This window comes from Moschus berezovskii, chromosome 23, assembly GCF_049115385.1.
Source record: "Moschus berezovskii isolate FMDL1 chromosome 23, NW_MosBer_1.0, whole genome shotgun sequence".
Lineage (NCBI taxonomy): Eukaryota > Metazoa > Chordata > Mammalia > Artiodactyla > Moschidae > Moschus > Moschus berezovskii.
This window is the reverse complement of record NC_142482.1, coordinates 12,289,287-12,311,707: the sequence shown is the minus strand read 5'-3', so window position 1 is coordinate 12,311,707 and position 22,421 is coordinate 12,289,287. Positions and strand designations below refer to the sequence as shown.

Below are 22,421 nucleotides of genomic sequence, written 5' to 3'. Positions count from 1 at the left end.
ATCTGATCCTTTTAATGTGTTGTTGGATTTTGTTTACTAATATTTTGAAGAAAACTTTTGCATCTATGTTCATCAATGATATTTGCCTGTAGTTGTCTTTTTTGTGTGTGATCAGGGTAGTGGTGGCCTTGTAGAGTGAGCTTGGCAGTGTGTCCATCCCTTTGCAAGCTTTCAGAAGAATTTGAGAAGGATAAGTGTTAAGTCTTTTCTAAATATTTGATAGAATTCACCTAAGAAGCCATATGTTCCGGGATTTTTGTCTTTTGGAAGATTTTAAATCATACTTATAATTATTCTTTTCTTATTATCTATTTCTTGTGGGTTCACTCTTGGGACTGAACTACTCTTGGAACTTGGAATTCTCAGAAATGTATCCATTTCTTCTAGATTGTCCATTTTATTGGCATACACTTGCTTATAGTAGTCTTTTATGATCCTTTGTATTTTTGCAGTGTCACTGGTAACTTCTCATTTTTCATTAATAATTTTATTGATTTGATTCCTCTCCTTTTTTGCTTGATAAGTCTGGCTGAAGGTTTATAAATTTTATCTTTCCATAGAACGAACTTTTAGTGTCATTAAGCTTTGTTATTGTTTTCTTCATTGCTATTTCATTTATTTCTGCTTTGATTTTTATGGTTCCTTTCCTTCTACTAACTTTGGGTTTTGCTTGTTCTTCTTCCTCTAGTTGTTTTAAGGAAAAGTTTAGGTTGATTATTTGTGATTTTTCTTGTTTTCCGAGGTAAACTTGTTTTTCTATAAATTTCCCATTTATAAAAGCTTTGCTGCATCCCGTATGTCTTGGATAACCTTGCTTTTGTTATCATTTGTCTCTATGTATTTTTAAATTTTTTCTTTGATTTCTTAAGTGATCCATTGGTTATTTAGTAGCATATTGTTTAACCTCCATGTGTTTGCTTCCTATATTTTGATTCCTAAAGTCTGATGGATTTCTTGTTGTTGATTTCTAACTTCATAGTGTTGTGGTCAGAAAGATTCTTGATATGACTTCAGTTTTCTTGTATTTACCAAGGATTGATTTGTGACTCAAGATGTGATCTATTCTAGACAATATTCTGTATGCAATTGAAAAGAAAGTGTATTCTGCTGTTTTTGAATGGAATGTCCCATTAATTCTATCTGGTCTAATGTGTCATGTAAAACTGTTTCCTTAACAGTCCGAATGGTCTATCCATTGAAGTAAGTAGAACATTAAAGCCCCCCACTATTATTGAGTCACTGTCAATTTCCCCTTTCATGGCTGTTCAGTTCAGTTCAGCTCAGTTGTTCAGTCGTGTCTGACTCTTTGCAACCCCATGGACTGCCGAATGCAAGACTTCCTTGTCTCTCACCAACACCAGGAGCTTGCTCAGACTCATGTCCATAAAGTCAGTGATGCCATCCAAGAATCTCATCTTCTCCTCCTGCCTGCAATATTTCCTAGCATTAGGTTTTTTTTTTTTTTTGTTGTTGTTGTTATTGTTTGTTTCCCCATGAGTCAGTTCTTCATATCAGGTGGCCAAAGACATGGAGTTTCAGCTTCAATATCAGTCCTTCCAATGAATATTCAGGACTGATTTCTGTGAGGATGGATTGATTGGATCTCCTTGCTGTCCAAAGGACTGGCAAGAGTCTTCTCCAATACCACAGTTCAAAGGCATCAATTCTTCTACTCTCGGCTTTCTTTTTAGTCCAACTCTAACATCCATACATGACTATTGGAAAAACCATAGCTTTGATGAGACAGACCTTTGTTGGCAAAGTAATGTCTCTGCTTTTTATATGCTGTCTATGTTGGTCATAACTTTTCTTCCAAGCAGCAAGTGTCTTTTAATGGCTGAAGTCATCATCTGCAGTGATTTTGGAGCCCAAAAAGGTAAAGTGTGTCACTGTTTCCCCTTATATTTTCTATGAAGTGATGGGACCAGATGTCATGATCTTAGTTTTCTGAATATTGAATTTTAAGCCAACTTTTTCATTCTCCTCTTTCATTTTCAACAAGAGTCTCTTTAGTCCTTCTTCACTTTCTGCCATAGAGTGGTGCCATCTTCGTATCTGAGGTTACTGATATTTCTCCCGGCAATCTTGATCCCAGGTTGTGCTTTATCCAGTCCAGTATTTTCCATGATGTACTCTGCATATAATTTAAATAAGCAGGGTGACAATATACAGCCTTGACATACTCCTTTCTCAATTTGGAACCAGTCAGTTGTTCCATGTCCAGTGCTAACTGTTGCTTCTTGACTTTCATGACTCTTAGCATTCACTTGTGTTTTGAGGTGCTCCTGTGTTTGGTGCATGTACATTTACACTTGTTATGTCTTCTTCTTGAATTGATTCCTTGATCATTATGTGGTGCTCTTCCTTGTTTTCTGTAAGTCTTTATTTTAAAGTCCATTTTGTCTGATATTAATACTGCTACTCCAGCTTTCTTTTGAATTCTTTTTGCATGAAGCAATGTCTTCCATCTCCTCACTTTCAGTCTGCATGTGTTCCTTGTGTTCCTAGGTCTGAAGTGGGTCTCTTGTAGACACCGTGTATATGGTCTTGTTTTTGTATCCATTCAGCCAGTCTGTCTTTTGGTTGGAACATTTAATCCACTTAAACCTAAAGTAATTATTGATATGTATTATGAGATACTTAGATAGCATCACCAACTCAATGGACATGAACTTAAGCAAACTCTAGGAGACAGTGGAGGACAGGAAAACCTGGCATACTGTAGCCCATGGGGTTTCAAAGAGTCAGACTTGACTTAGTGACTGAACAACAACAAATATCCTTATTACCATTTTCTTAGATTTTGCTTGTTTTAGATCATTTAGTTTCTCCTTCAGATCTGAATGAGAGCATTGCTTTTATGTGTATTATTGGTTTAAAGCTTTTCCATTTCATCACTATATATATATGTATATCATTCAAATCTCCGCCAAGTTTCTGATGAACAAAATCAGATGATAGTCTTTTGGGATTCCCTTGTTTGTTATTTATTGATTTTCCTTTGCTGCTTTTAGTGCATTTTCTTTGTCGTTAAGTTCAGTTCAGTCGCTCAGTCGTGTCTGACTCTTTGCGACCCCATGAATCACAGCACGCCAGGCCTTCCTGTCCATCACCAACTCTTAGAGTTCACTCAAACTCATGTCCATCGAGTCGGTGATACCATATAGCCATCTCATTCTCTGTCGTCCCCTTCTCCTCCCTCCCCCAATCCTTCCCAGCATCAGAGTCTTTTCCAGTGAGTCAACACGTCGCATGAGGTGGCCAAAGTATTGGAGTTTCATCTTTAGCATCAGTCCTTCCAATGAACATCCAGGATTGATCTTCTTTAGAATGGACTGGTTGGATCTCCTTGCAGTCCCTAAGTTTTGTCAATTTTATTAGCATGTGTTTTGGCATGTTCTTCCTTGGCTTTTCTTGTATGGGAATCTCTGCACTTTCTGAATGTGCTCGACTGTTTTTGTTCCCCTTTCATGAAGTTTTCATTTATTTTCTCTTTGAATATTTTCTGTCTCTTTCTATCTCTTCTCCTTTGGAACCTATATAATGCAAATCTTGGTGCATTTAGTATTGTCCCAGAGGTCTCTTAACTTTCACGATACAGGATGCTCAGGGCTGGTGCACGGGGTTGACCCAGAGTGAGGATATGGGGAGGAGGGAGGTGGGAAGGGGGGTTCAAGAAGGGGGACACATATACACCAGGGGCGGATTCATGTCAATATATGGAAAAACCAACCAATATAATATTGTAAAGTAATTAGCCTCTAATAAAAAAATAATAAATTAAAAAAAAAAGATCACTTATCGGTTTTTCTGCCTCGTTTATTCTGCTCCTGATTCCTTCTCGTGTATGTTCTACTTCAGTTATTTTATTCTTCAGCTCTGTTTGTTCTATCTTCTAGCTCTTTGTTAAAAATTTCTTATATCTTCTAGGTCTGTATCTCCATTTTCTCCAAGACCTTGCGTATCTTTACCATCATTATTCTGATTTGTTTTGGAGTAGATTTTCTACCTCCATTTCACTTAGTTGTTCTTCTGGGGTTTTATTTTGTCCCCTCATCTGGGACATATTTCTCTGCCATTCTCTGATTTTGTCTATATTCATAGCCTCCATTCCACAGGCTGCAGGATTGTAGCTCCACTTTCTTCTAGTGTCTGCTCTTAGTGAGTGAGACTGGACTAGAAGCTTGTTCAGGCTTCCTGGTTGGAGGGACTGGTGTCTGACCACTAGTGTGCAGGATCTCTTGAGGGAAGGGCCATTCCAAAGGTTGTGTTTACAGGTGGCTGTTAGCTCAGTAGCACTTTTGGCAGCCTATCTGCTGATATGTGAATCTGGGTTTCGGCTCTGTTGGTTGTTTGGCCTGAAGCATGCTAGTACTGGAGACTATAGTCTATTGGGTGGGTCCAGATCTTATTGCCAAAATGTTAGCTCCAGAGGGCTCATGACAGTTAGTACTTCATGGTCCCTGTATCACTGATGTCCTCATTCCTACAGTGAGCCACAGCTGCCCCTGCCACCACAAAAGACCCTTCAAAACCATGGTCTTTCCCATGTTCCTGTGAAGTTGCTGCTTTATCCCTGGGTCCCAGTGTGCACAAGAGCTTGTCTGTGCCTCCAAGAGCAGAATTTCTTTCCCCAAATCTTGTAGAGCTCCTGAGATTAATCCTCACTGGCCTCCAAACCAAATGCTTTGGAAGCTCCGCTTCCTAATGCCAGACTCCCCAGTCTTGGGAGCCTACTGTGTGTCTCCAGATGATCACTTCTGTGGGAGATTTTCTGCAGTATAATTATTGTCCAGTTTGTGGGTCACCTACCCAGTGGATATTGGATTTAATTATAACACAAATGCATCCCTCCTACCATCTCATTGTGGCTTCTTCTCTGTCTTTGGATGTAGACTATCATTTTTTGTTTGTTACAGTGTTTTTGGTTTATGGTTGGTCAACATTTAGTTGTGATCTTGGTGGGTTTTTTTTGTTTTTTTGAGAGGAGGTGACCTCAAGTCCTTCTACTCAAACATATTGTCTCCAATTCAGGTTGTAGTATATTTTTGATAATATCACATTTGAAATGCAGTCGTGGAGCATTTTTTTTTTTTTGCTAGTATGTTTAAGATTCTAGGTAATAAAATATCAGAAACATATTCCTCAATTAAATGTCTACTAGGATTGTCTATTTTCAGCTGGATTCCTGACCTAGTCAGTTCAGTTCAGTTCAGTCGCTCAGTCGTGTCCGACTCTCCGCGACCCCATGAATCACAGCACGCCAGGCCTCCCTGTCCATCACCAACTCCCGGAGTACACTCAAACTCATGTCCACAGAGTAGGTGATGCCATCCAGCCATCTCATTCTCCGTCGTCCCCTTCTACTCCCGCCCCCAACCTTTCCCAGCATCAGAGTCTTTTCCAGTGAGTCAACTAGTCACATGAGGTGGCCAAAGTATTGCAATTTCAGCTTTAGCATCAGTCCCTCCAATGAACATCCAGGATTGATCTCCTTTAGAATGGACTGGTTGGATCTCCTTGCAGTATAAGGGACTCTCAAGAGTCTTCTCCAACACCACAGTTCAAAAGCATCGATTCTTCGGCGATCAGCTTTCTTCACAGTCCAACTCTCACATCCATACATGACCACGGGAAAAACCATTGCCTTGACTAGATGGACCTTGGTTGGCAAAGTAATGTCTCTGCCTTTTAATATACTATCAAGGTTGGTCATAACTTTCCTTCCAAGGAGCAAGCGTCTTTTAATTTCATGGCTGCAATCAGCATCTGCAGTGATTTTGGAGCCCCAAAAAATAAAGTCTGACACTGTTTCCACTGTTTCCCCATCTATTTCCCATGAAGTGATGGGACCAAATGCCATGATCTTTGTTTTCTGAATGTTGAGCTTCAAGCCAACCTTTTCACTCTCCTCTTTCACTTTCATCAAGAGGCTTTTGAGTTCCTCTTCACTTTCTGCCATAAGGGTAGACCTAGTAATGAATGATTAATTCAAAGTTTGATCTGTGCTTAATGAAGAACTGGATATGAGCACATAATACACAATTAAAAGCTTTGGAGTTTAGAAAATTATATTTATGTCATGAAAATAATACACAAGATATATTTAGTCTAGAGAATACTTAGAGTTTCAGTATCTTTACATTTGGGCATTTCAAATTATTTTTCATTTATATGAAAGAGCTAGATGCTTTATTACTATAAATACATTGGTATATATACTTTAGTTGTATACCTAGAAAAGTTTGAGTTATGCAAAACCTGGTCATTTAATAGTCCTAATACTGTAATTAACATATCAACTGATTTTTCTTCAATGATATAAATTAGCATTAAAAGTATGATTAAAAAGTGTCACTATGTTACTTCGCAATTCTCTTATGCAATATCTGTTTCATTTATCACAGATATGTGCAAATGACGTTGAAAATTACTACCCCAACCTATCTCTGAATTTCTAATATAAACCTTAATGCTTCCTTAACATTTTAAACTAAGGTTATCAAGATCAAATATAATTTCTCAACATTCAAACTTTTCTCATTCCTTTATTTCTCTGGTTAATGGTGTTATTATACTTCTAGCCATTTCAGCATTAAAATGTCTTTTATTCCTACCTTCCCAAGTCATACTGTGCACCTTCCACTAAAGCATTCTTGAACAGCTTGTGGTTGCCCATCCTTTCTCACTCCATCACACAGGTACATACTAAGTAAAATTTCATTGTTTCCACAGTTCATCTACCAAAGCTAAAGCCTAAAACATGATTTGTTATGCTCACTCTGTGACTCTTCCATACTTTTTTACTAAATGAAGTGATTTAGAAAATTGGACAACATTCAATTTATTTTCTTAAAACATTAATTATTATCCTTTTTGCTAGTCAGTGGGGCTTCCCTCATGGCTTAGATGACAAAGAATCTGCCTGCAATGAAGGAGACCCATGTTTGATCTCTGGATTGAGAAGATACCCTGGAGAAGGAATGGCAACCCACTCCAATATTCTTGCCTGGAAAATTTCATAGACAGGGGAGCCCGGTGGACAATAGTCCATGGCATCACAAAGAGTCAGATATGACTTAGCAACATTTAGGAATCCATTCCATGTTTAATCTGTATGTAATCATTTTAAAATAACAGAATGGCAAATATTCTAATTAATCAGAGTATAAGGTATATTGAACAGAATAGGCTCCACCAGCGTTAACATCAATGGATTTACCAAAGCTTTCAGCCTGTAATGTTAGGAACTTGATTTTGTTAGCATTCTCTATGTTAGTTCTGGTTCTTCCAAATCAGGATTAACTTGACTTAAACATGTAAGGACTTCATTAGTGAAAATGTTCTTATGGCTAAAAAAATTAATGAGTAAGTAAGGAGGGAGGCAAGGAAGGCTGCTGACAGCCCTCACAATAGAGTATCTGACCCAAAGCAAAGAGAGGTCCTAGACATCCTGGGAAAATGGCATTACAGAGAAATTCAGCTTGGTTGTCTAGAAATCCTTGTGATATAGGCAGAGGAGACCTGTGACTTCCAGGTATCACTTATTTTAGCATTTCAATCACATTTGATCATTGACTGTAAGTTGCTTTTGGGTAGATGGTCTTGGGAGCAATATGAGTTCGGAACAAAGCAAGAGGAATTCTATTGTCAGTTAAATCTGCAGTTACAGCTCTAAGTTTGGTTGGCCACCACAACCCTGGAAACACATGTACACCCGGGGCGGATTCATGTCAATGTATGGCAAAACCAACCAGTATAATATTGTAAAGTAATTAGCCTCAAATAAAATAAAGTATATCTAACTAGCTCATAAGAAATTTGATTACATATTAGTAATAGTGTTTTGCTTACACTAAGAGCTAACTTAATCTTAGTGTTAAATTTTGACATTAATATACATAATAGTACATTGTCTAATTCTGTCATAAGATATGATCTAAAGTAAAATTACATGTATAAATTTGTCTGCAATTTTTTAACTTTTTCTCAGCCTTCAATGTTGCAAGAATTAGAATCTGTCTCTTTTTTTATAATTCACGACAACCTGGAGGGATAGGGTGGTGAGAGACATGAAAGGGGATTCAGGATGGAATAGACACATGTGTGTATACCTATGGCTGATTCACATTGATGTATGACAAAAACATTACAATATTGTAATCATTCTTCAATTAACATAAATTAAAAAAAAACTTTTGGGGTCCATGGATTTTCATTAGATAAGAAGCTGCAAATATCTGCTGCCAAATTAGGAATATTACATGGGAAACATTATGGAATTAATTTTTCATTTGATAGTGACTGGTCATTTCAATCAGAAGTAGCAATTTGTAACATTCCCCAATCCTAATAAAATATTAGGCATGTTAATTCTTCAGTTTGATTGTTGTGTGAATGTGAAAAATAATATGTATAAATTGAGTAATATATGACTTGTTAATTTTCAATAGCTCTTCTGTCAATCTACTCTCCTGAATCCATTATCACTATAGTCAGGTGTTGAACAGGGTGAACATGAATGTAACAGGTTAAAAATAAAAAGTAAATGCTTTGGAGTGACTAGTACTTTTACTTGTGAACAAAGTAGTTTCTGGAGCATGAGGTAAAGTTTGTGTTAGAAACGCTTGTAGATTGCATGCATCACCCCATCTTCTAGGCTGGGCTATGCAGATGAGTGCACGGTTTCCATGTGCTGTTATATAACTCACATGTATAGCGCTAACCTGTCTCAACTGTCCACAACAAGACCTCGGACATCATTTATTTTAACCCAAACATTGCTACAAATATTTCTCATCTCATTTCCTAGATAGCTCATGACTTTCACTTAAACCCATCTTTAATGAAATAGAATTTACTTTAATTGCCCGTTTAGCAAAAATACCAATTATCCAGTTTTGCATTGCTCCACCAGGAGTTTGTGTGTGTGTATACATTCACATAAGTGTAGTAGTAAAAAGAGGAACACATAAGACTGACACTAGTTTTTGCAGATAGCATTCATCTTCAGTGACTCAGGTCATTCTTTGGTCCTATTTAAATGACAGATATGTTTCCACACTGGTGCAGGACCAAGCTATTCTCTTTGACTTTGACCCAATCTCTGACTGATATGAAGTTTGCCTTCTGCTCTGGCTATTATTCTCCATCAGCCCATAGCTAGAACACATGCTGCTGCTGCTAAGTCACTTCAGTCGTGTCCGACTCTGTGTGACCCCATAGACGGAAGTCCACCAGGCTCCCCCTTCCCTGGGATTCTCCAGGCAAGAACACTGGAATGGGTTGCCATTTCCTTCTCCAATGTGTGAAAGTGAAAAGTGAAAGTGAAGTTGCTCAGTCGTGTCCGACCCCTATCGACCCCATGGACTGCAGCCTACCAGGCTCCTCCATCCATGGGATTCTCCAGGCAATAGTACTGGAGTGGCTTGCCATTGTCTTCTACGAGCTAGAACACATAGGAAAGTATTTATTTTTAAACATTACTCATCAAGTTGCTTAGTTCAATTGCATAGCTTCCCAGTTGTCTGAAACTGGCCATTCACTTGAACTTTTAAATTACTTTAGCACAGTGTCTACTTTGGTCCTTGGAGTTGACCCCCTTCAGTTTATGTGTCAGGGATGATTGAGTGTTATGCAGTCATCCACAATCTGCACATACTCATTCCAGTAAAGTTGTTTCTCGGTAATCCTCTTATGAGCAACCATAACCGTGGCACCTTCTAAGATCTTGTTCTCTATTGTTATCTTTTCTTTTCTGGCTAACATATAAAGTGATATCCGTTCAAATCTCATATGATTTCCTGCTGTGTACTTCCTTGATATCTCTATAAAACTAAGAAATTAAACTATGCTTACTTTTACATCATTTTGGATTTTTGTATATGTCTCCAGCAAATAAACGGAAAAATACTTTTTCTTACTGTGTTTGTTCAGTTCTAAGAACTTCAGGTCCCATTTTAACTCAACAGGTCATGTTTTTTTTTCTTCTAGGACTATAATGATGAAATTCGTCAGGAACAACTACGTGAATTATCTTACTTAAATGGCTCAGAGGACTCTGGTCGTGGCAGAGGTGTTAGAGGCAGAGGGATAAGAATAGCTCCCACAGCTCCATCAAGGTACATTACTTCTAGCTTTAAATAAATTAACAGTCACTAAGTATGGCAATCCCTTGCCAGCCTGTTCTGGGTCATGATCACAGCTAGGAATAAACAACATCAGCAACAATAACCACCAATGACAAAAAAAACCAATAAAGACAGATGCTTATATAGCTCATAAGAGCTTTACATAGATTATCACCAGTGTACGGTTAAGCATTATCTAGAGGTGAGCAACAGATAAAGATGTAACCAATATGCCTGAGAACACACAGGAAATTTTGGAGCTCTGACTCCAAAATTCAGAGTCTGAGCTCTTAACAACTGTTCCAAAAGAAAAGAGGAGCAAACCTGAGACTTTTTACTCTGGTCTTGTCCCCAGGATTAAGGCAAGCAGATGATATATTTATACACATCTTTGAACCAGGATGACCTTGCATAAAGGGAAAATTTCAAATATTTTCAGTGCCTTAGGTGGCTCTTGAATTGATGCAGTCTTGCCAGATAGAAGTAGAGATAAATGAGGATAATGATAGATGGAGGTAAGTAAGTAGATATTTAAATAAATAAAGAGTCCAGAAAGCCAGATGTATATTACCTACATGGATGAGAGTAAGAATACCTATAAAGTTTAGTTATATTTGGTTGTGCAATGTCATCAGAGAATATTTTATTTGATATTATTCACTTCCCAAACAAACTGGAATCTTTCTGTATCAGAATTTGTTTTGTAGGATTCTGTGTTTGTCAGCCTTTCAACAGAAAGAATTGTTCTATAAAGAGGTAAAGTGAAAAATACTCACACATTTCACACAGAGACTGTGTAGGTCTGTCTTCTTTATCCTGTTGAAGTTGGCTTTCAAATCTCTAAAAGTTTTAGAATTAGAGTAGTATTTCATATATTGCCTAGAAACCATCTTAAGAGATTCCAAGATACTTTACTAATTCAATTTGCCTTTTATTTGCATTTATTAACATCACCATTAATTTATTTTTCTTTTTAATTAAATTATTTATTTTAATTGGAGAATAATTACTAACAATATTGTGACAATTTTTGCCATACATCAACATGAATCAGTTACAGCTATCCTCCCATCCTGAAATCCTTCCCAGCTCTTTCCTCACCCTATACCTCTGGGTTGTCCCTTTTTTATTTCTAATTATGTCCCAAACATTTTAACCACCTTCCATCACTGGTTTTAACCTTTAATCACACACATCAAAAATTTATACTTATCAGGAAAACAAGTTAAGAATGACAAATTTCCCAAATAAAGTATCAAGGGAATAATTGACTATCTAAATGTGAAACCTGGCAATTATGCAATTACTTTGATTAATGAAAAACCTTCTGAAAATGTTTCAGTGATAATTTTTACATTTCATTCTTTAAAATTTTTTTAAAATTGAGCTTTCTAATGCTACCCAGAAACATTAGTTTATTTTTATGGATATACCTTTTATGGAATTAGCCTTTTATATGACCCTTATATTAACCCCATTTTTATGGATTGGGGGATGACATCACTGCAAATAATATAAAATTGATCATATCATAGGGTTTAAGTAATGAAATTGTCATTTTTGTAGTTAAAACAGTGATAATTTTGGCTGTTTTTTTATGGTGTAAATTATGTATTAAAGGAGAAGGAAATGGCAATCCACTCCAATATTCTTTCCTGGGAAATCTCATGGACAGAGGTGCCTGGCAGACTATAGTCCATCCATGGGGTCAAAAGAGATGGACATAACTTAATAACTAAAACACCACCACCAAGTATGTATTGAGTGAGTATACAGGGAACTAGTCTTTTTATATTCTATATTCCCTGGAATTGGGACCATTTTAAAAAATAATGCATTAACCTTTTTGTGAGATTATAAAATCTTCTATTAAAGGATTTTGTTTTGTTATCGATGTTCCTTAAGATGATAATACAGTTGTCATATTTGAATAAGCCATATAAAATTTCAACTTTAGTGAATTTTTACTCTAAAATAATATTTTCTCCAATTGTTTAGTAAAGGATAGAGCATTGTATATTTTATTTTTAAATACCTTGGAAAAAATTTGACTGAAAGCTTTGCTCAATCTGATACTGCATATGTAAAAAAGAGAATTAATATTGAAAATTAAACCTCAGTTTCAATGCCATCTTAATGTCATTAATATATTAACATTAATAAAAGTAAATGTAGCAGAACTCTGATGTCTGCTGTTTTAAACCACATGATGAAATGCATCTGCAATTGTAAGAATAAGAAAATAGTGTCACAAAATAGAAGATCATATTAATCAGAAAGTTCTTGAAGCACATGGGTTAATGGATGCTCACTCACTTGTACATTCATGAAATTGTGATTTTTCTTTAACATTTGATTTCACTTAAATTCAAAAAGATTTGTACCTGGTATATTTTTAAAACTTTAATTTGTTGAAAGTGTGTTTAATTAAGGGAATTTATATTTCAACAAGCATATCTATGAAAATTATTCAATCCTTCAGTAATAATGCATACCAGAAAATAATGCATTACATCTATATGTTATAATAATTTATATTACATAAATCCCCTTCATAGATTGCATCCTTGTTATGGCAAAAGGGCTTGTATAACTCAATGAAGCTCTAAGTCATGCCCTATAGGGTCACCCAAGAAGGATGGATAAGAGTGAAGAGTTCTGACAAAATGTGGTCCACTGGAGAAGGAAAAAGAAATGCAAGAAGGCAAAGTGGTTGTCTGAGGAAGCTTTACAAATAGCTGAGGAATGATAACAAGCAAAAGGCAAGGGAGAAAGGGAAAGGTATATCCAGCTGAATGCAGAGTTCTAGAGAATAATAAGGAGAGATAAGAAGGCCTTCTTAAATGAATAATACAAAGTAACAGAGGGAAATGGCAACCCACTCCACTGTTCTTGCCTGGAGAATCCCAGGGAAGGGGGAACCTGGTGGGCTTCCGTCTATGGGATCACACACTGTCGGACACGACTGAAGTGACTTAGCAGCAGCAGCAGCAACAGAGGGAAACAATTGAATGGGAAAGACTAGAGATCTCTTCAAGAAAACTGGAAATGTCAAGAGAACATTTCATGTCAGGGTGGTCATGATAAAGGACAGAAATGGTAAGGACGTAACAGAAGCAGAAAAGAATAAGAAGAGGTAGCAAGAATACACAGAACTATACAAAAAAGGTTTTAAGCATCCAGATAACCACAATAGTTTGGTCACTCACCTATGCCAGACATCCTGGAATGTGAAGAAAAGTGACTTTAGGAAGCATTACTATGAATAAAGTTAGTGGAGGTGGTGGAATTCCAGTTGAACTATTTAAACTCCTAAAAGATGATGCCATTAAAGTACTGCAATCAATATGTCTGCAAATTTGGAAAATTCAACAGTGACCACAGGACTGGAAAAGGTCAGTTTTCATTCTAATCCCAAAGAAGGGCAATGCCAAAGAATGTTCAAACTACCTCACAATTGGGCTCATTTCACACAGGCTAGTAAGTTCATGCTCAAAATCCTTCAAATTAGTTTTCAATAGTACATAAACCAAGAACATCTAGATGTACAATCTCAGTTTTAAAGAGGCAGAACAACCAGAGATCAAATTGCCTTCATTCGTTGGATTGTGCAGAAAGAAAGGGAATTCCAGAAAAAATCTGCTTCTGCTTCATGGACTATGCCAAAGCCTTTGACTGTGTGAATCATAACAAGCTGGAAAATTCTTAATGAGATTGGGAGTACCAGAGTATCTACCTATCGCCTAAGAAACTTGTATTTGTGTCAAGAGGCAACAGTTAGAACCAAACATAGAACAACTGACTGTTTCAAAATTGGGAAATGAGTATGTCAAGGCTGTATATTGTTACCCTGCTTATTTAACTTACATGAAGATTACATCATGCAAAATGCCAGTGTGGATGAATCACAAGCTGGAATCAATATTGCCCAGAGAAATATCAGTAACCTCATGTAGGCAGGTTATATTGCTCTAATGGCAGACAGTGATAAGGAACTAAATAGCCTCTTGCTGATGTTGAAAGAGGAGAGCAAAAAGCTGGCTTGAAACTTAATATTAATAATAAAAATAAAAGAAAAAACTAAGATCGTGGCATACAATCCCATCATTTCATGGCAAATAGATGGAGAAAATGTGGAAGCAGTGTCAGATTTTATTTTCATGGTCTCAGAAATCATTGTGAATTGTAACTGCTGCCATGAAATCAAAAGAGGCTTTCTTTTTGGAAAGAAAGCTATGACAAATCAGATGTGAAGAATTAGCTTATTGTTAAAGACCCTGACGCTGGGAAAGATTGAATCAAAAGGAGAAGGTGGCTACAGAGGATGAGATGGTTAGATAATATCACCAACTCAATGGACATAAACTTGAGCAAACTCTGGGAGACACTGGAGGTCAAAGGACACTGATGTGCTATAGTCCACGGGTTCACAAAGAGTCAGACATGACTTAACTACTGAACAATAAAACATTACACAATTGAAGACTTAAGGTATTCACATATATCACTACTACATGTTGGATGAGTGTGAACAGTAGAAAAATAAGACATCTGAAGCAGTCTTTGAAGTTATTTTTGTTTGTTTACTACAATGAGAACTATGGACGGAGGAGGCTGGTAGGCTGCAGTCCATGGGGTCGCTAGGAGTTGGACAAGACTGAGAGACTTCACTTTCACTTTTCCTTTTCATGCATTAGAGAAGGAAATGGCAACCTACTCCAGTGTTCTTGCCTGTTGAATCCCAGGGATGGGGGAGACTTGTGAGCTGCCGTCTATGGGGTCGCACAGAGTCAGACACGACTGAAGTGACTTAGAAGCAGCAGCAGCAACAGTGAGAACTAATACATAGATGGAACAAATGGAGCTTGCTAAAGATAACAGTAATCACATCTGTTTCCAAGAAAGATGGCTCAATCACCACTGTGATGACAGAGAAGAATTAGAGAAACACACAGGGAGACAGACACTCATGGCAGAGAACCCAGTGAAAAAGCAAGTCCATTATCTCACCCAGAAATAAATACCACTCAGAGGATTAGAGGTAAATGATGAGATCAGAGATGAAAATTTTTATGAATTAGTTTCTGATAGGGCTTCCCATTTGGCTCAGCTGGTAAAGAATCTGCCTGCAATGTGGGAGACCTGGGTTCAGTCAGCGGGTTGGGAAGATCCCCTGAAGAAGGGAAAGGCTACCCACTGCAGTATTCTGGCCTGGAGAATTCCACAGACTGTATAGTCCATGGGGTTGCAATGAGTCAGACACAACTGAGCAACTTTCACTTTCACTTAACTTTCAGTTCCTGATTAGATGTTGGAGATCAGAGGGTGGTCCTACACAGGATAAATCTCTGATATCTGCCCTGGTTAGAGATTAATGGCATCCATTAAAATTAGGTAAAAGACTAAGTTTAATGAAGAATATAATTATTCCTATAATGGATCCTAGGTCTATGGATTCCCGGTGCGTCCTTGGGTATATGACTTGTATTTTCTGTGACTTGGTTCTCAACCTTTTATAAAAGCTTAGACATAGCTATGTGACAACTTTGTCAAGATTTTTAAGTTAGATAACACATGTAAAACACTGGTTCCCAAACTGATTCCGTTCAGTTCAGTTGCTCAGTCATGTCTGACTCTGTGATGCCACAGCCAAACTGGTTAGCACACTGGAATCACTGAAGATCACTGCTCCTGGAGACTGTGATTTAATCAGCATGGAGTGCAGTCTGGAGTCTGGACGTTTTCAATGATTTTTAGGTGACTCTAACATGCATACCAGCTAAGGAGAAACAGTCCAGATTATGGTGTATAGTAGGGAGGAAAGTGCTAACAGCCATCAGTGAGAGATTGCAAAGTGCACTGTGAGGCACAGAAAATGCTGACAATCATCTCCCAAGGAGGGCCTAGGAGCAGATGTCAGTGAATAAACCTGAAGAGTAAAAAGGAGGAATGGGAAGATAAACAGAGTTATACATATTCAACAGAGAAGGCAATGGCACCCCACTCCAGTACTCTTGTCTGAAAATCCCATGGACGGAGGAGCCTGGTAGGCTGCAGTCCATGGGGTCGCTAGGAGTTGGACAAGACTGAGTGACTTTACTTTCACTTTTCACTTTCATGCATTGGAGAAGTAAATGGCAACCCACTCCAGTATTCTTGCCTGGAGAATCCCAGGGACGGGGGAGCCTGGTAGGCTGCCATCTATGGGGTCTCACAGAGTCGGACACAACTGAGGCAACTTAGCGGCAGCAGCATACATATCCAAAGAAGGCATTTATAACTCACAGTGATAAATGTAGCAGGTACTGTGACATGGGGACTGTGTAAATGAACCCGGTGGATCTGCAAACTAGTAAGATACTGGTGACACCAGTCAAAGAGTATTTTCAACAAAGTGGAGAAAATAATAACTCGATTTCATTTGATTCAGAAATGAGCAGGAGGTGTGGAATTAAGGATAGAAAACTTTCAAGAAGTCAGAAAAGTAGAGAAGAGAACACTATAGTGTTGATTCAGGCAGGAACACTATGTTCTAAATAGGTGATATCAATCTTGAGTTGAATTGAAGATCTGAGTTGATGAGAGATATAGGGTTAATATTCCAGGGTAAGAACATACGCTATCAGAGATAATGAGTCAGGTTCAAGAGACAGGCAGGGCTCTGTCTGGAAGACACTTGATGAAGGAATGGGTTTAGAAATTAGATTTGATGTGAGCATAATGTAATTCTAAAGCAGGAAGAATTGCTATAGATTCAGAAATCTTATTTTACCCATTAAGAAAGCAGTTATAACAACTCAGGCTCAGGGAGTTATAACAAATTACCTGTGATTGTTCGATGACATAAATAGAATTTGTGGCTAAAGTATAGTGACATAATTTACTACCCATCCAAGGGACACTTTCAAAAATATTAAAACGCTAAACTAGGAAAAGTTATAATTCTGAACTATACTGAACAAACCTGGATATATGCACACCTTACATATGAAGTGTTAGGAGGCCCAATCAAGGCAAAATTTAGTCTATATTTCCATTTTATAGATGGGCTTTTGTGTTATCACAGTAGTTTAGAATAGTATGATCTTAGATATATTGTGATTGAAGGGGGCACTGGGCCTTTCATGGTCTCCCAATGTAGGAGAGCATTCTCTATACATTAGATTCACAGTAAGTTCCTTAATAATTTCTCTATTCATCAGCTCTGTAATCTATTGTAAACTTTTAAAAGCTTTACCAGTATTCATATTTTTCACTCTTAAAGCTCATTTACCGCAAAAGACAACTGCCTACTATTCATAGCAGAACATTAAGCTACAACCCTACTTGTTCAGTTCAGTTCAATTCAATTCAATCACTCAGTCCTGTCTGACTCTTTGTGACTCCATGGACTGCAGCAAGCCAGGCCTCCATGTCCATCACCAACTCCCAGAGTTTACTCAAACTCATGTGCATTGAGTCGGTGATGACATCCAAATATCTCATCCTCTGTCGTCCCTTTCTTCTCCTGCCTTCGATCTTTCCAGCATCAGGGTCTTTTCCAATGAGTCAATTCTTACAATCAGGTGGCCAAAGAATTGGAGTTTCAGTATCAGTCCTTCCAAAGAATATTCAGGACTGATTTTCTTTAGATGGACTGGTTGGATCGCATTCCTTTCCAAGGGACTCTCAAGAGTTTTCTCCAACATCACAGTTCAAAAGCATCAATTCTTCAGTGTTCAGCTTTCTTTAGAGTCCAACTCTCACATCCATACATGACTACTGGAAAAACTATAGCTTTGACTAGACAGAACTTTGATGGCAAAGTAATGTCTCTGCTTTTTAGTATGCTGTATAGATTGGTCATAACTTCCTTGCCAAGGAGTAAGCATCCTTTAATTTTATTTCTGCAGTCACTATGGAAATATAGACTAATTTTTGCCTATTTTTTTTTTTATTTTTGAACCTAAAAAAATAAAGTGTGTCACTGTTTCCATTGTTTCCCCCTCTATTTGCCATGAAGTGATGGGACCAGATGACATGATATTAGTTTTCTGAATGTTGAGTTTTAAGCCAACTTATTCACTCTCCTGTTTCACTTTCATCAAGAAGCTCTTTAGTTCTTCTTTGTTTTCTGCCATAAGTGTGGTGTCATCTGGATATCTGGGGTTATTAATATTTTCCTGGCAATCTTGATTCCAGGTTGTGCTTTATACAGCACAGTATTTCTCATGAGGTATTCTGCATATAAGTTAAAAAAGCAGGGTGACAATGTACAGCTTTGGTGTACTCCTTTACCTATTTGGAACCAGTCAGTTGTTCCATGTTTTTACTTATAACTGCTGCTTCCTGATCTGCATACAGATTTCTCAGGAGGCAGGTCAGTTGGCCTGGTATTCCCATCTCTTTCAGAATTTTCCACAGTTTGTTGTGATCCACACAGTCAAAGGCTTTGGCATAGTCAATAAAGCAGAAGTAGATGCTTTTCTGGAACTCTCTTGCTTTTTTGATGATCCAGCAGATGTTGGCAATTTGATCTCTAGTTCCTCTTTTCTAAATCCATCTTGAACATCTAGAAGTTCACGTACCTTGAAGCCTGGCTTGCAGAATTTTGAGCATTACTTTGCTAGCATGTGAGATGAGTGCAATTGTGTGTTAGTTTGAGCATTCTTTGTCATTGTCTTTCTTTGGGATTGGAATGAAAACCAACATTTTTCAGTCCTGTGTCCACAGCTGTGTTTTCCAAATTTGCTGGGATATTGAGTGCAGCACTGTAACAGCATCATCTTTTAGAATTTGAAATAGCTCAACTGGAATTCCATAACCTCAACTCCACTTCAAATTCCAGGATGTTTGGCTCTAGAGGAGTGATCACACCATCATGGTTATCTGGATCATGAAAATCTTTTTTGTATAGTTCTGTGCTTTCTTCTCACCTCTTCTTAATATCTTCTGCTTCTGTTAGGTCCATAACATTTCTGTCCTTCATTGTGCCTGTTTTGACCTGAAAAGTTCCCTTGGTATCTTTAATTTTCTTGAAGAGACCTCTAGTCTTTCCCATTCTACATCCCATGATCATAACTTTCCTAAAAGGCTTAGTAATCTTGCTGAAACTAGTGCTCTCTGTAGGCCAAAATTTCAGACAAAATAAAAGTGAAATAACCATGGTTTTGCCCTAAGATTTTAGACAAACACTAAACCTTTCCAAAGGCCTCATAATACTTAAGAATTAACAGCAGCCATTTGATCTCATGCTTTTAATATAAGTTACTTTTGTATCCAGCACTACAGTGCAAGGTACTCATTTATTATTTTTATAGCAGAGCCCGCATGTGTTCACTAGCACCATAGTTACCACAGGAAATAAATTATATCAGTGACTCTGCCCATTCAAATTGTTACATGCATAACGATAAATCAGTGACAATGAGTTGTGATTCAAGTGACCTTAAATCTAAGCTACTATAATAAGCAGAATGATATCATGATAGCTCCAAGTATTGTCAAAGTGCAGACAGCTTTTTTTTTTAAGTGACAAAATTGCCTATCACTGTCAGTTACCTCTAGCTTGGTGGAGACATTGAGAATTAGATACTCTGGATGGTCCTGTGAGTCATAGATTAGACATAGCTCTCATTCTCGCCTTTTCGGTAAACTTGGAATAGAAATCAGAGTGGGTTGATTTTTCATTGTTTTGCTTTAAACTTTTAGTATTATAAAAAAATATCAAAGTATTTTACATGGCTTTCATGATACCTAGGTTATACCCAATATTTACAAAACTTATTCTATGGAGGTCAAAATGCTTTATATCCTAAAGAATCTCCATTAAACACGCACACTCACACTCTCAGACATGCAGAAATAAATGTGGTCTTCTTCCCATTGTATACAGCCTGTAAGATGAGAGATTTGCCAGTTTTAATTCCTTTCTCTCATCATTTGTTTCTCATCTGTACATGGCCTGTTTCTCCTAGGGGACGTGGGGGAGCCATTCCTCCTCCCCCACCACCGGGACGAGGCATTCTCACCCCTCGAGGGACCACTGTGACCCGTGGTGCTCTTCCAGCGCCCCCCGTAGCAAGAGGCGTTCCTACCCCGCGAGCCCGGGGGTCACCTACCATGCCAGGATACAGGGCACCCCCTCTGCCAGTCCACAAGGGGTATGAAGAGTATGTAAGTACTCTTGAGAAATCAGTTGTTAGGAGGAGTTAAACTGGTTGGGCATCAAGCTAATCTTCAAAGACATATACCATCAGTATAGTAGATGATGTTTGTTGCAGGAAACAAGTGTCATTTGCAACAGACTGTAGTAATGCATTTAAATGAGGCCATTTTGAGGAAAACTTTCATTATACAGGTTCCATCACTATTGTTATTATCAGTTAAATAGCTTACTTTTTAAGAAACAAACTATCTTGAAGTTTTCTTATATTTAGAAGACTTGATTCATTTCAAAAAGAAATAATCATGAACATAATGTGAATAGTTATGTATATAGAAGATTCTCCTGGGATATGTTAAAGATGACTATAACTCAGAAATATTTGACAAATATAATGTGATTATATGACAAACTTTGTTAGTAATTTAAGACCATGTGGTTGGTTTTTCATTTAAATATCCTGCTCTCTTAGTGTATGAAAGATAAGGAATCGGCATGTGTGAATTCAGAACTCAGTACAGAATAAATATATGAACTGCAGTGTCTCTAAGTACCTCTTCCCCTTCTAGTCCTCTGTATTACTTTACACTCCCTTTGAACCTTTAATCTGAGTTGTTAGCTTTCTGCTGGTCACATGTTCTAGTTTCTCTCTTAATGGTTAGAGCATGTTCATTTTTAGGAAAGTTACTGATTAAATATGAAACATGGAATAATGTCTCTAAGAGTGAAGAAAAGTATTAAGTTTAATGATCCATTTCTAAGGGAAAAATAGAAATGTGTTCGTCTAAGTATCTTTTGTACAACATCAGCTATCAATATTTAAAATCTTATTCTGAAAAATTGAAAAATCTGCAGCAGATAATATATTCTACCATCTGAACAAGCCTGCAGATCTAGAAGCTTAGAACCTGGTCCTGGCTCTACCACTGCTCCAGTAAGACATATGTACTGCTTCATAAATAAGTGGTCTTTCAAAGAATGAATGAATAATCCACAACAGGGACCGTGGGGTTGTTTTTGTTTTTCTTTTTCTTATCTCTGAGGAACCAAGTCTACCATCTTTATGTGTATGGACACTATGATGTTTTTGTCTTCCAAACAGAAAGCTAAACAGTCAGATCTTTATCTCAAAAACTAAACGAGAGAAATACTGGTCAACATTGTTATCCATAAATAAATTTACAGTCCTTATATGGCACAGTAAACGAGAACAAGATTGGAAAAACTAGTCTTTCATGTAGCTACAAAAGCATTGTGGCCTTTCACATTCATTGCCATTTGTAGTGAATAAATCAAGGAGTGCAAATCAAAAATAGTAAGCTGCAAAGGCGTGAAGATTTTATGGAAACATGAGCATATTCTGAGAAAAGTTATATTCTGAATTGGAAATTTTAGGAGGATGATTCTTATAGTAAGTAAAGAAAGTGTGTCGAGCCTTATAAATCTGATCTTTTAAACTTATATTTAAAGTATCAATTCCTTCATTCATTCAGGTTTCAGTAAATTCTAAGTTTAGGTCAAGGGTCTGCATCTGTATAAGCCCACCCCTGGTTAAGGAAACAGCAAGCAGAAAGGCACTGGGAAGAACCTGCTCAAAATTTTTGGGGATCAGCTAGGAAAACATCAGAGCTGGAGAGAATGTGAGGGAGACAGAGAAGGACAAGGGCAGGGCAGGCCAATTCATGTTGCTATTGGAGAGTTTGAGGCAGGAAAGCCATATGAGCAAATTTATGTTTTAAAAGATTTCTTCTGTACACATTGCAGTGGACAGAATATGCAATGAGATGGGTGCAGGAATAGAAACAAGGAGACTGGCCACATCCCCATGGACAGAACAAAGCTCAGAGGGGTGAGAAGAGATCTATTTCTGAGTCTATGGAAATGATCTAGAAGGATTTGATGATGGGACAGAGGGAGAGTGTGTGCAAACAGAAAGGAGTAAAAGATAACTTTGTGAACTTTTGTGAAACGTAGGTTAAGCTGACCAACCAGATAAAATTGAGGTGTCATTTGTTGAACTGACGAGTACAGGGTGGTGGAGGTGGGGGGAATGGAAAGGTCTTTGGAGATCTAGTGAAGTGTTTGGCTTTCAGAAAAGTCTGCCGTGTGGCTGGGTGGACCTTACCTGACTTTCAAAACAGAAAGCA

The 22,421-nt window shown here is 37.6% G+C and overlaps 1 protein-coding gene across 3 annotated transcripts in view; it reads left to right on the top strand.

The window, feature by feature from the left end:
* Window positions 1–22,421, top strand: part of KHDRBS2 (KH RNA binding domain containing, signal transduction associated 2) — a 795,143-nt gene that overhangs the window by 492,655 nt on the left and 280,067 nt on the right. For all 3 annotated transcript variants that reach the window (XM_055406844.2, XM_088831069.1, XM_088831070.1), the window contains exons 5-6: window positions 9,994–10,121; window positions 20,087–20,285. In XM_055406844.2, the coding sequence (XP_055262819.1) occupies window positions 9,994–10,121; window positions 20,087–20,285 (327 nt within the window). The remainder of the gene's footprint in view (window positions 1–9,993; window positions 10,122–20,086; window positions 20,286–22,421) is intronic.